This window comes from Dermacentor variabilis, chromosome 11 (assembly GCF_050947875.1).
Source record: "Dermacentor variabilis isolate Ectoservices chromosome 11, ASM5094787v1, whole genome shotgun sequence".
Classification (NCBI taxonomy): Eukaryota; Metazoa; Arthropoda; class Arachnida; order Ixodida; family Ixodidae; genus Dermacentor; species Dermacentor variabilis.
Window position 1 is genome coordinate 58695166 of NC_134578.1, and position 14429 is coordinate 58709594.

At 46.5% G+C, this 14429-nt stretch overlaps 1 protein-coding gene across 1 annotated transcript in view; it reads left to right on the forward strand.

The window, feature by feature from the left end:
* Positions 1 to 3802: 3802 nt before the first annotated feature.
* The window catches only part of LOC142564691 (uncharacterized), a 30956-nt gene continuing 20329 nt past the window's right edge, over positions 3803 to 14429 (forward strand). The window contains exons 1-2 of the mRNA XM_075675816.1: positions 3803 to 5211; positions 13653 to 13829. Coding sequence (XP_075531931.1) covers positions 5064 to 5211; positions 13653 to 13829 — 325 coding nt within the window. The 5' untranslated portion in view covers positions 3803 to 5063. The remainder of the gene's footprint in view (positions 5212 to 13652; positions 13830 to 14429) is intronic.

Here is a 14429-nt window from a genome sequence, read left to right on the forward strand (position 1 = left end):
TGGCGCGTATCAGCCAAGGGGAATTGGCCAAGAATGGGAAGGCAGGAGGTAGCGAAAAATAATTCCAATAAAAGAAACGAAATAAGCAACAGGGAAAAACAAACAAACAAGGATAGCAGTGGTCCACAATGAGAAATTGGTTGAATGGTTGACTTATCCTATGTGCTATGGCTCAACCCACTATGGTGGGTATGTCCCGAACCGCATGGTATTAGAAAAGTAGAAAGCGTTCATCGGTGAATAATGCTATATTAAGAGTAATTTATTTCTCGGAATCTTGTTATTATGAACTTTAAGGAATGTGTTAAAGAAAAGATTATATTTTTATTGCGACTCATTTGTTATGATAAAACATATTCGAGAAAATTACCACAGCAGTCTCTTTGTTATCTCATAGAATTAAATAGGGCGTCACATTACGTTCATGCTACAGCCTACTAGTGCCGACTACCCAGGCAAAGTAGCCCGGGGAGAAGCAAGTAAAAGTCAAGCTGGCGAAGACCTTTCAGATGCCGTTTCCTTTGAATTCTAGGCCTAAAACATTCTAAAAATAAATGTTCCGTGATTTCAGTTTCAATGCAATGAAAACACTGAAGAGAAAGATCTAAGCAAGACCTGCGTCAGTAAAAAATTAATCAGTGCTTTCCGGCTAACGCAGTGTGACGACTGAAACCTCAAACTTTCTTGTGGCGCCGCCATCTACTTTGGCGCGAGAAGCCGAGGGGCTGAAAATTAGCGCTCTATTTAGGACGGAAAATTTTCAGCATAGCTCACCTCCGACATATATTAACGGCTCGTGTTCATAAGCTCTTGCCCACTACGGGTGACCGGCCAAGATTCGCACCGTGTTAGAATCATATTTGAGGGGGGTAATATCTGACAAATAAGTAAAAAGAAAACTTCAACTGTGCAGAGTGTTTATTTTGACGCATAATTTGCAGCGCGGCATTCAAAAAGGAAATGTGCCAGAAACAGTGGAGGATGTTTTTCAGAGTCAGCGACAGCTTCCTTGACAGCTCGATTTTTATGGCCGTTGTGGCCCAGTAAATGTTTTCGGTGCTGGCTAGGTTCCGTCTCTGGCTCTATTAAAATAGAGTGTTGTCTATATTAGTAAAACCTTTAGTAAAAGTTCAGTCTTCGGCTTTATTGAAATACACGCGGATCCATGTTTACCGTGAAAAAATTAACTAGACCCGAGCAGATGACGTCACAATTCCCGAAGTGACGGCGATCGCGATACGGAAACTTGAAGTGGGCGTTCACTCTCACTGGCAGTGCTCTGCGTAGTTATTGTTCTGCGGCTTATAACGCCTCCTTGTAAGGTTGAAGTGTCTCAACTCTCTCTCTTTTTTGTATTCTGGAAGATTAATTTGCTAATGCAGCTCAGTTTATATTTTCCCCCTCAGTGCCACTTTAACGCTGTAATGCAATATCTGGTGTCATATTCTCGCGTAGCGGCCGAGTCCGGAACGACTGCCTCCATGTACGGCGGCTTTTTCTATGACCCGCAGGATTAGCAAATGACGGTCTACTGAAAGATATCATAATAAAATAATTTGCGAGGTGTAGTGTTACAAAAGTGCACCGTGTCTCATACGAGGGACAACGTACATGGAAGGCGCCCATGGGAGTTCTTTTACGTGTACCTAAAATCGTGGACTGAGAATTTGTTTGCAGTGCGCCAACGTCGAAATTTCGTCCGCTGAGGTCGGGGGTCGAACTCCCGACCTCGCGTTCAAAAAAAGAAAAAGAAAGAAAGACGTCATAGCAACTAAGCCACCGCGGCTGGCAGCAGTGATAACAATAAAGATCAATTCTAGAGGACACTGATTAGCTAGAACCGATTCTGAGGCCTGAGCATTTGATACGCGTCCAAGGCAAATATCGGAAGGCAGCTCCTGTCCTCCACCTCCCCTCCACCTACCTTCTTTCATGTCTGTTTTTATGCGTTTTTTATTATATGAAATTTAAGCGTTGCTGGCGCTTTTAGGCGGCAACGGCTGCGCCTTTTCTTGCGGAAAAAAATATTTAGATGTGACACCAGTGGCGGTGGCATGGCGGATATGGTGTTGCGTTCCTTCGCACGTGGTCACGTGATTAGATCCCCACCGCGCCGGCCGCATTTCGATGGTGGGCGAAATGCAAAAAAAAAGAAAGAAAAAAGACGCCCGTGTCGCGTGCGTTGGTGGAGTGAGTGAGTGAATAAACTTTTACTGGGTACTGCAAGACGCGTCAAAACGAGCACCCGGTTAATCCCATGACGGGACTGACAGGTCCAGCCTGCCGGCCCGATCGCAGGTGCGCTGGAAGGCCAGGATTTGGTCTTCAAAATCGGGGAATTCGCAGGAGCCAGTCCCACTCTTCCTTGATGAACTTCGGGCACAACGGCCCGCACTGCCAGATCATGTGAGACAAAGTAGCAGCCTCGCCACAGGCCATGCAAGAACAATGTGGGTAAATTTCAGGATATATGCTGTTAAGGGACGCCGTATTTGAGTAGGATTAGTTTGCAAGAGTCACCGTGACCGCCTGCTGCCTGCTTAGCTTGGGGGCACGTTAAAGGTCACCTGGTGGTCAAAATTTATCCGCCGACCCCCACTACGGCGGGCCTCACAATCGAATCGGGGTTTCGGCGCATAAAACCCTAGAATTCAAATGAATTCCATTCAAGAAATGTGACTTAACAAGCAGGCTCTGAACAAAATAAAGGTAACAATAACGAAAAATCTCTGAATACAGGTACTATTGTAATCTCTATGAAATGGAACGCGCGAGTGCGTCGCAAATAGCCTCGGTGGCGGCGTCTTGCACGGTGCCGTGTCGCGATGCCAAAAACATAGGAGAACGGCCGCTTTACCGCTTCGGCTTAAACGCCCGTCAAGAATATTTCGTTATCTTAATCTTTCTTGTGGCACAACCGCGAAGGAGATATCTTTCATACCAATTTGATAGGGGCGCAGTTGCACATATATCTCAGGCGCGGGAGATAACAGGAGTAAAAAATGGTGAGCACACTAGCGGCACCGTGATCGCCCTAGCAGATTCTCCCATTCTGCTCCGCTCTTGGAACAGTATCAGAACTGTAAGAGAGAAGAATCGCGGTTGCAGACAGCACAAAGAATGGCACCACATTCCGCTCTTGATTTAGCGTGCAGACGCTTAAACAAGACGAGCGCCGCCCAAACGTGCGGCTTGCCACGAGCTCGCGTGTTTTCTTGCACCAAGCATGACGATACTGCACGAACGTCTTGCATTCAGCTGTCGTTGAAACGCGATCGGCGTATCCACAGAAAAGCCGAGCCCGCGACATTGGGCTACGCAGCACAAGGGCGTAGCCACTACCGTGTTACAAAAGCTACCGTGTTGCTTTTGTTCGCCTCACCCCCCACGGCTGCCGATCCACCTTCATGTAATGGTGAGGGAAACCCATCAGAGCGCTTGCATAATATATATGTATATACAGAATAGGTTTCGGTCGGAATGGGCCGCGGAGGTCCCGGCGAGAGGGTAAAACGATGATGAATCGCGGCTCCGGTCCACGCGGACTCGGTCGGCGCAACGACCCTCACACCGGCCCGGCCTGCCGAGAAAGTTGAACCACCCTTTTGGGGCTTCTTTTGGGCAGGACACCTGCATCCGCACCTATTGCAGCCCCGTGCCGTCGCTTCGAAATGCGTTAACCAAGCGCTCCCCTCCGCCGGCTCACCGCTCGCCACAGTCATTTTCCACGTACTTCTAGGTACGCGCAGAACTTCGCGGGGGCTACCCGTTGTCCTGCGGGACCACGAGACACATCCTTTCTTTACGTTTTCGCTTTCGGAGGAGGGGGACGGACCCCTTCCAGGAGTGAAACGCCACGAAGCCACGCATTCCGGTTCCTTGTCACGCTCCACTGTCTCGCCTCTCCCTTTTTCCCTTTCCACTTTCGTTTACCGTTTTCCTCTTTTCTTTTCCTTGACTTTCTTTCTTGTTAGAAGACGTCCGACGACGCCCTCCGTGAGTTGCCCGGCCGGCGCAGCCGATGGGCCGATGTTTGAAGCACCGGCGCGTTTTGGAAACAACCCGGCGACGGATGCACGCACTCTGCCGTCGCCGGTTCTTCGCCTCCGAAACGATTCTGGCATCGACGACGACGTGCCGCGCTCAACGACAAGGCAAGGACGTTCCGGTGGTGGGCTCCGGTAAATTTTGTTTTTCCGAGCGGAAGAGATGTGCGGGACGAGCAGCGGGAGACATTTCACTTCTGTCACGATGCGTTTACGCGGTGAAGAGTGAAAATATACATCCGAGCCAAGTTTGACATCGCCAAAGGAACTACGGTGATTGCTTAGTTCGTTTGTGCTCGAAGATACACCTGCCGGAGATTTTTTTTCAGCCATTCGTTTTTCCGACGCACAGGATTCGTCACCTGACCTCTGACGTTATCACGCCCTGGCACACGTGCAAGTTCTTCGAAACCGGTACAGCGGTGCTCCAAGGTTTCTGGTGGTCGACGTTGCTGGACAAACGTCGGTGCAGTTCACATCTGACCCGCTTCGTGGCGTTGAATTCCAGCTGATCTAAGCGAGCAAAACAAAGTGCAACGCGTGCCTTCTTTTAGACATCAACGCCCTCGTGATCGGATGTCATATCTCTTTTTTTTTTTCGTCACACTGTGATAACTTCCGCAGTCTCTGACGCTTCCACACTGTGCGTTGTCTTGCGAACAGAAGGCCACTGATCGAGATAGCCAGAAGCGCAGTCTTTAGCGCTTTGCTCGTTGGTCCCTTCGTTGGCGAGTTCGTCCGGCAGTGCTTGGGATGGACGAAAAACGTGCGTGGCGTCTCTGCGTAAAAAGTTCGATTCTATGAAGAACAGACGGCATCGAGCAGACGACCGAAGAGCCGAACGAGCGTGCGGTACGGAAGGTTGCGTTACAGGATCCAATGGAGGTCTGCCCGCCTGCCCTGTGGAATGCGGAATCGCTACGACCCTGTGCGGCGCCGCTGACAGTGCAACGAAGATGAGGTGATAAGAGCGCCTTGAACTTCCTGACGTCACCCCGCGACCTAATCGGTGCCGCAATGGCTTCCGGATCTGCTCGAGTGGTGCACTCTGACGGTTCTCAATTGTGGATTGTTCGCGTTCTCACGGGGATATCAGCGGTAGCGTTGGCGTTACTCGTCGCTCTCGATACAGCTATCTGCGCACCGCATCGACAGCGTCTAAAAGGTAAGTACGTGCTTTGTTTTTATGCGATCAGGATTCTTTGCCTACTTCAGGTAACTTGAGTCTATATATCCCCTTGCGCCAGCCGAGTGACCCAAGTAGTCTGCTAGCACGGGCCACTGAACATCTATCTGCTTGTGGTCGTGTGTTACCATTGTGGTCGTTCATCGTCTCCATCCGATTATCGTCATGAAGCCGTCTTCACGCGGTCGTACTCATACAGTCGTCGTTATCCTTTTGTCGTCACGCTGTCGTCGTGCCATTTCCATCATTTCAGAAACGTCATCCAATTGCCATGCCATATCGTCAACCCGCTTTCGTCGTTCCATCGACGTGTTTCCTTTTTCGCCATTCCATCGCAATCATGCCGTCGTCATTCAATCGTGATTCAGGCCCCGTTGTCATACAGTCGTCTCCATGCCTTCGTTGTCATACGTTCGCTGTCAAACCGTTGTTATGATGCCGTCGCAATCATTCCGTGGTCGTGATTCTAGCTTCGTCATCCGATTCACGTCACAAAGTAGTCGCCGAATAGTCATCATACAGTCGTCGTGCCATCGTCATCACGCAGTTGTCATTCGCCAATTGTCATCGTGCCGTCATCCTCACTCTGTCATCGTTGTGCCATCGTCATTACGTTATAATTGCGCTTGCGTTGCCATCATGCCGCCGTCGTTATGCCACCTTCGTCGCTCCATCGACGTCATTTCACCTTCTTCCTCCCATCGTCGTCAAGGCGTCGTCTTTGTACAGTCGTCGCCATGCCCTCACGGTCGACCCTGGCGAGCGATTGTCATAGCAAAGTGGGCCGATCCCCGACACAGGGCGTGTCGCATATATTGCCGAAGCAATGAAAATCTGAGAATGACTAAAGATCCTAAATAAAAGTTCCTTCGGCAATACAGTGTTTCGTTACATTCCTTGAATGCTAATCGCATTAACGTCGACAGTTATCGTGACATGTATTCAACTGAATTTTTGCTTCAGATTTCTTCATCGTCTCCCGGGTTTAAAAAAAGGAAGCCATATCTGGGAGTGATGAGGAGATGAGGTGCTTCCAGAAGCACTAAAGTTACAAACTAGTAAAGCATTAAATATATAAAAATATATAATCTCAAGTGAGAGCTCAGCACAGACAAATATATTTATTACCGGTTACACTTCAACGTTTAATGGTTGAATAAAGAGCAAAGCAGATGGTAAAAATGACGAGAAGAATATTAGCTGAACGTTATACGATCCAGGACAGAAATAAACATTGCAAGACTTTTACAGGAAAGTTCCTTTGTGACTGCGGCACTTGCAAACAGGTTTCCACGTGAAATTCAATGGAAAGCCTTTCTTTTATTTTTAACACTGCTAACGGACGCGCTTCAAGCAAGTGAATCAAGAGCACCGAGAAAGTACACAATAGCAGTTTCAACTGATTTGCGTGAGCATTTACAGGACATTTTTTTCAACGTGTAGTTACCTTGATTTGGTGTTCTTTTTGTAACCCACGGCGGCAGTCCTGCGGCTGTGCAGTCGCTCGTCTGACTCTGCATTCGGTGCATGCATTAAAAAAAATCCAGGTGGTTAAAGTTAATCTGGCGCCTTTGTCCCTCCCGCCTCACTCATCCCGCTGCGGCGTACCTCATAATCAGATCCTTGTTCTGGCACGGGAAACCCCAGACTTTAACTGATCAAGGATATCACGTCACACGAAGTTCCGCACCCCCGAAATCTTTCAAAATATACTGGCACGCATCGCAGTGCCCCGAGTGATTCGTTGCCACTCTTGTTGCTACGAGCCGCAGTTTCAGCTTCTCTACCCAGGAGGGCAGTGCATCATGACGTCACGATTTACCAACTCCCTCTGTTCCAGGGGATCGCTGCCCATAAACACCAGCGCAGCGTGAAGAAACGCGAGTGGTAGTCTCATTTATTTCGCCTTTTCTTTTTTTCTTTACAAGCAACATTATCATACGTAGCCTTGTTGCTCCGCGATGTCAGTAAATGTAGCTTTGTTTCATGACATCCCGGTAACGTCTGACCTAACGCCCGGTCCGGCATTGCGAGAGTATGTTCGGAGTAAATTAAAGTATAATGGAAAGTGGTTCCTAATATTCAAGGAGTATACTGACATAATATTTCAACTGGTGACTTTTTTTTTCTTGTGCGGTGAGTGAAAGTTCGGTAGGCCTTCGGGTTGGGACGTTATTTGTACTCATCGGCGTTCTTTTTCTGTTTTCTCTTTCTTTGTGTGCGTGCGTGCGTGTCGTGAATTGACATATGTACTCCAGACGCTCTGCCGTTATGAATGGAACGAGCTTCCCTCCGCCGGCGGCGTCCTCGTACCCCGAGACGCTCCTCAAATTTACAACCTTTGGTTGGGCCTGCGAGTGGGACGGAGTAAGGGCTGGGGGGAAGCTGAGATGGCGCACGGAGGCAGAACAACTCGGAGGAGCTGATGCGCACGCATATTAGAACGGTCCATCTGACGAGAACTTAACAATTATAACTGCGACTGGAAAAACAAAGGACAGTATATACATCAAACGGTAGTGATTTCCTGAACGACCATCGGCTACACCAACGACCGATTGTTAAACAGTCCACTGAACCTTTGAAAAAAAGTACTGCCAAACTTCGCAGTGCCCTTTTTTAATTTTAATATAATCAGCTTTTCTACAGCCAGCTTCGGTTTCGTTCCTATACTGTGTCCTGATTAGGGCAGAATGTGGTCACGCGGCTGCAGGAAATCGTGACGTGTTGACGCTAACTCCGACTGGCTTGGTCGCCTTCTATGATGCTTCTTGTTGTGAGGACCGATGCAGGAGCAGAGCAGATGACCGCGGGCCTTCTTGAAATTAGTTCCTTTTTTTTTTGCAGGTCTGGAATCGGTTATGAATCTCTCGCGTGAGCTGCTTCAAATCTGGCGTTATGGGATAAGTCGCCTGACTCTTTCTGTTTGAAAAGTTAGTCTGATCTTCAGAATTACATGTTGAGTTACTACCTCGGGTCATATTATAATGGATGCCTCTATGGTAGACTCAATTCGCACGAAATTTGCGCTTGCAATAATGGGCATATGGGAGCGTTATTGAGCCCCCGCATGGGCCCAGGTTTACTCTAAACCCCAGCTGCAAGAGCCTCGCTGGGAAAAATAAAACAAAGAAGAAAGCGATACCAAAACTATGCACATCCCATTCACTGCGGAAATCGATCTAAGCGGAGCTCTCTGTGCTGTTTGTATTCATTGACGATACTTGGAGGTGATTTTGACGGCATACGAAAGTTGCGACGTGGTGTTAAACGTTACTTTGCCCGCACCAATTTGGTTTGTCCACGTAGTGCACAGAGAGCGCACAGCCAGTCGTGTTTGTTCGAGGCGTTGTTGTGCGCCATTGTTCGTGGCCTACCCGAACGTCGGCAATGTCATGTTCCCTCACGCGGGCGCATTACATTGTGCCTGGGAAAGAAGGAAAGAAATCTTTTTTGAAGCCTTAGGATAAATAGGTGCTGCCACGTCCCGTGCCCGACAGACCAGCGCTTGTCGACCCCCCCCCCCCCCATTTTCGAGCTTCCGTTGCGCAGCACGTGTCCCAGTGTTGAAGGGTTAGGACATCGTGACTGAAGTGTTGATTTGCTGGACCGGCGCTTGCGTATTGTCGCCTTAATCCCGCAGTTGCGCCTGAATACCCTGTGTCAGTTGTCCACATGGACGAGCTTGCACGGTGTTTATTTTTTCAGAAATAGCAGGAACGCACCCCGTACCCTTCTTCGAATTTATATTATTATTATTGCAGTTTGTCCGCAACTGTCGCCATGTCTGGTAGTAGCTTTTCTTTTATTGAAGAGAACCCAAACGGAGGATGCTTGCTTTCTGACAACGCCGATCTCTTCTCCCGCGTTCCTTCCATGAACGCAGGCTGCCACGGGCGAAGAGGGGCAAGGCTGTCATTCACCCGTTTTGCTCTGGCGTCGGCTTTGCGCGTTCTCTGTATTCCTTTCACCGCCATTATATCTCCCCTCTGGGCTGTGGCGCGTGAGTACAAAGGTAAGCTTTGCAGCTTCTGCAATGCTTTCGCGGGGGGGGGGGGGGGAGGAGGGGCGTCACGCATTATTGCAGCCTTCCAGAACACATTGTGTCGACGGCCCCGGGAATTCCAGAGGGCATTGTGGCGACGTTCACGGAGTTCGTAGGAAAGGTGTCTCTCGCGACCCTGCCATGCGCAATAGACACGTTCTGAACTAACCCCTGCGGCGTGCTAGACAGCAGCAACAGTAGTAGTGGAAAAGTCGAAGGGAAGTGTGAAAGAAGGCTTCGCTTTAAAAAACCGCCCTTCATACGGTTTGGCTGTTACCTCTCTGTGCACTTATACTAATATTTATGCTAGTATTATAGTATTATGCACCACTTTTGCCTCTTTTGTTATTGGTGCGCCGGATCTACATTCCTTGTGTGAATATATGTAATTTTAAACAAACTTGCGCTCCTAATTTTAAATGAAGAAGGAGAAGATGCTGCTGATTGTAATCACGCTGATGGTACCATGATAGCTTGATCGTTTTGTACATGAGCGTTGTCTCCATTACTTTCGTGCGCACTTTGAAATATGCGCGTTTCAAGTTTGAGCTCCTTTTGATTCGTGTTTGCCAAATAAAGTTTCGTTTTATAGCTGCAAGACCCAGTTAGATACCGAAAGCGTTTTTACAAACATACATAGTCCCTACTGTTTTCGATATAGAGTGTATATTATAGGAGCTTTACATAAAATGCCCTGTCAGAAATTTTTAAACCTGCCGTTGCTTCTGCGGGCGTTTTCGTGTTAGCTGTACTATACCTGTGTTAGTTCTTTTGGTAATATTTTGCAGCGACTACAGTTTTATTGTAATTTCATTTCATATACCACCTAAACAATGACTGGAGTGCCATAGTTTTCGGACTATGGGGCCCTAGCTTGCAGAAAAATTATCCTACGCATTTACATTGTTACTTTTACATTAATTCTGAAAACTCTGAAGCTTTAGCTTGAGGCCAACTCTTATTTCCCTGTTAAAATACACGTAAAGCGCAGGAAAGCTTTGATCAGGCGACCGCTGAGTCGACTTGAGTGATATGTGTTGGATTTCAGGAAGGAAGGCAAACTCTACGAACTCTCTCAAGGATAATTTTGTTTTGAGACCTAAATTCTTAAAGAACATGACAAAATTAAGTTTCAAGGAACTTAGAAGCATAATGTTTACAGGTTATAATCCTTCACCAAAAATTGATATAATAATAATAATAATAATAATAATAATAATAATAATAATAATAATAATAATAATAATAATAATAATAATAATAACTTTATTTGCATCCGAAAAACACGATGCCGGAGGCCTACAGAAAAAGCTGTCGCATTGCAGCTTGACAAGGCCGCAGGCCCCCGCACTGGCAGCTTCACGTAGCAGTCAGCAAATTATATAATATGTATGAGTTATAGCCAGCACTCACTGAAATCCATGCATGCAAAAAGATAAAACTCATTCCATATTCAGACATCGTCATACAAATTACAGGTTATGAAGTACAAGCATTCAGCTTTCAAGACACTGTTTATCTATACAAGAACGCCACCAGAGACTAGCGCACACAAAATGCACCGCTGAAAGTGCAGATAACTCCGCAGTGAAAGTGCAGCAAAATGATGCATTAACTATACTATTCTTGTTTCCCTTTTTGTTTTCTTCTTCCACGCACCAAAGTATTTTCGAAGGTCCGCAAAAATAATTTTGTCGTGCTCTATATTTTGTTTCTGTAGTGTATTAAATAACCTTGGCAGCCGGTTCTTTAACATTTGTAAGCCATATGCTGTCCTACAAGTATCTATTGCCTATGTTTCAAAATTTCGCGTATTATATGTAGTAGAGTGAGATTTCAACTTCGCTAACTGACGCAAGAAACAGGTATTATTTTTTTTCTCTTTTTTATATCACTTGTACAAGCAATAATCATAAATATTTCTTACTGGCATTATGTTGTAGCTGCGAAATAAGGACTCAAATGGATAGTACCTGGGTACATCCGCAATAACTCGCAGAAACTTTTTTTGCAAAACATGGATTTTTTGCAGATTGGTTTGCGTCGTAGAGGCCCAAACTAGGTGACAATAATTAAGTCTGGAGCAAAATAAGGTATTGTAAATTAGCATCATTACACTGCGTGGTAGTATGCTTGCGTTCCGGTATATGAGGCCAATCGCAGTTTCGTAAACTGTATACGTTAGAGAATCTCAGCCGGACAGATTTGATGCATGAGCTCAGGCTTGCAGCCTACATTGCTGCAATGTTTGGTGGGCGTGGCAACAGTCCTGCTCACAGATTAGTGGTCCACTTCAAATCGGTGCATAATACACGAAATTTGTCCGCTTTATGTGTATTATTGCGCGCAGTTTACAGCATTGTTGTAAAGACAGTTTACTGTCTTTATTGCCAAGTTATTGTGGTTGTAACTCATACTGGAATTCTTTTCTGTACTACTGCAGTACTCCTGGATTTTTGTAAAAAAAAAAAAGTGAAAGCAGCAATAAGAAAAGCGCTTCCTTGTGCCACTAATTTTGTAACTTCTTTTAAATGGAGCAAACCTCATCAACACTGATGTAGCGGTTACCGAGAAAAACGATTTCTCCGTTGCCAAGTATCCAGAAGGATCTCCCGAGCTAAAGCTTCAGCGTAATAGCAAGCTAAAGAGAAAAAGTGCTCTCACCTGTATTATTGAATTACCCTTCTGCAATACCAAAAATGCTATACTTGCCGCGACATTAGGCTTGATGAGCCACAAAAAGCGCCAAAGGAAAAGTTGGGCCGTCGACTCCGCCCTGAACGTCCCGCACCAGATCACCACGACACCGCAGATGTTAGCGGCCTCTGCTCAGGCAATAATCGATTGTTTTTTCGGTAAAAATTGACATCGTGCTATAAAGGAGGCAAAGATTAAACATGGCACGTTTTTTGGAACGTTTAGCGAACCAATGGGAGCTCGCTACGTACACCTGACGCTTCCCCACGCGTCGCGGAATTGAAGAAGTCGGGAAGCAAAAAAATCGCTTTCGGATGCTAGTCGAGGGAGAAGGATGGACCAGGTACGCTGGCAGGGAAGCTTGTCTCTTGGCAGCATGGCAACGCGACATTTCGATTTCTCCTTTCTCCGCGAATAACGAATCAATTTTTTTTTAACTTTTTGCTTTAAGACGTCCCTTATACGGCGCCGTACAATTTACTGTACAACCAACATTTGCAGTCCTGTTTGGTGTGGGGCCCTCTAAAGAAAGCTAGGAGCGCATATATGCAAATTGTAGTGGTATACAATCACTACTTCAGCAAAGAATTCAGGGTTGCCGTAAAAAAGAACGTGACATTGCGACAAACTGGGATGTACGTGAAACCACATGTCTACACTCACTATGGAGAAAGAACCCGGAACTACTATGTCCCTGCAGTATTTAATCAATTGAGCGATGAATTATGTACAATAAGCACGAAACGAATAATGAGTAAAGCGATCAGAAAATGGTGTGCAAGCTCAATAAATACTTAGTAGGTAAAGCCAGTTGACTCAAATGGAATTGTTTACGGGCTTTGTTTTCTACTTTTGTTTGTGTTCTTGCTTCGATACCTGTGTATAATTTTGAATTCAGCAGTTTGAAGAATTGAGTTGTAGTCCTGTAAGTGACTCGTGTATTTATGTATCGCTTTGAGGTTTTGGCGTTGTTTTGACTTTGATGTTTTCCTTGACAACATTGCGTAATGAAAAAACAGGAACTCAAAATCCTTGTTATTTTTTGTTTCATGCACTGGACGGTGTTGAGTGTATATAGGCGAGATACTGTATTAACTGTGGTAATATGAATTTAATATGTTGTTTCACCAACTGCCAGGTCATTTTACAAGCACTGCGTGCTTAGATTGACCAGCAAATTCACCCTGTACAAAGAACTTTGGATAAATAAATGAACGAATGAATGTTCTCACTGTCGGTTTATGCATGACGCTACTGTCAGTTAGTCCCAGTAGGTTCTTTATGTGTTTCTTCAGTAAAGGTTTCAGATGTGTCTGTCCTGGTCCCGTCCATTAACGCTGCTTTTTCCAGACAGCCGAAAAACTTGCGCTTCGTGCGATGTATTTAGCGTCTTTGCGCATTACAAATGTCTTAATTTTGCTTAAATGTTATTGCGCGACATAAAAACGACACGGACGCGAGAGAAGACGACACACCAAGCGCAAACTTTCAACTAAGTTTATTGTGCCACCGCGTCATTTTATACATGGCAGGCAACGTAGATCGCGCATGCGCTTACAAGGAAATGAAGTCTCACGTCCGTGTCGTTCTTATGTCGCGCAATACCATTTGAGCAATGGATTACCAACTTGCCCGGAATGCTGCTCTCATTAAGTCTTAATTTTCTTGTGCTTTTCAGTGAGCCCGGACCTGATTACGAAGTCGTGGGACCCTTTCCCCGTGATGGGCTTTTTCGTGGACATGTGCCAGAGCGAGCTCAACCGCACGGGCCGATGCATGTCGCTGCCCGACTGCCGCTTCTCGAGGGGCACGAGGGAGGGAGACTGCGCGGACGGATTCGGGGTCTGCTGCATCTGTGAGTTGTGACGTGAAGTGTTCATGGCGGCGCGCCTTTCTCCAGTGACGTTGGTGAATTCCTGACGCCTGCCCTTCCGACTAACGACGCGTTATTCGAGCGACGGGAAAGTGTCCTTTATTCCAGGCGACCTCAAAAGTAAAGCGTGGGGTTGGGCAGGCACTGTAATTCGTGGGGCGGATAAACAGGCGGAATATTTTAGAGTCGCAGAATGGGGTGCCATTAGAAGGGCAGCGCAGTCGAGGGCGGCCGAGAAAATGGCGCGATGAGATTAGAAAATTTGCAGGCACTGGGTGGGCGGTGGAACGCATGCTTCATGCTCTTCTATAGTTTGCTTCTTTCTTTTTCTTTGTACCACCAGTCACGTGGTTTTCTCATTGCGCTCCGATGATTCTTTAGCCGTGTTTGCCGTGTCTGCCGCTGCATTACGCCTAGCAGTTACGCGTATTCAGACTGCTGTAGGAAGCGCATTCATTTTCTTCTGTGTGCTTCTGGCCATTTCTGCTGTTTTGCTTCTCATTCATCTTTAAATATTCCGCTGCATTCGCTTCCTGTTTGCGTCGCTGTCTCTCCCAATGTATAACATTATGCATTTATGTT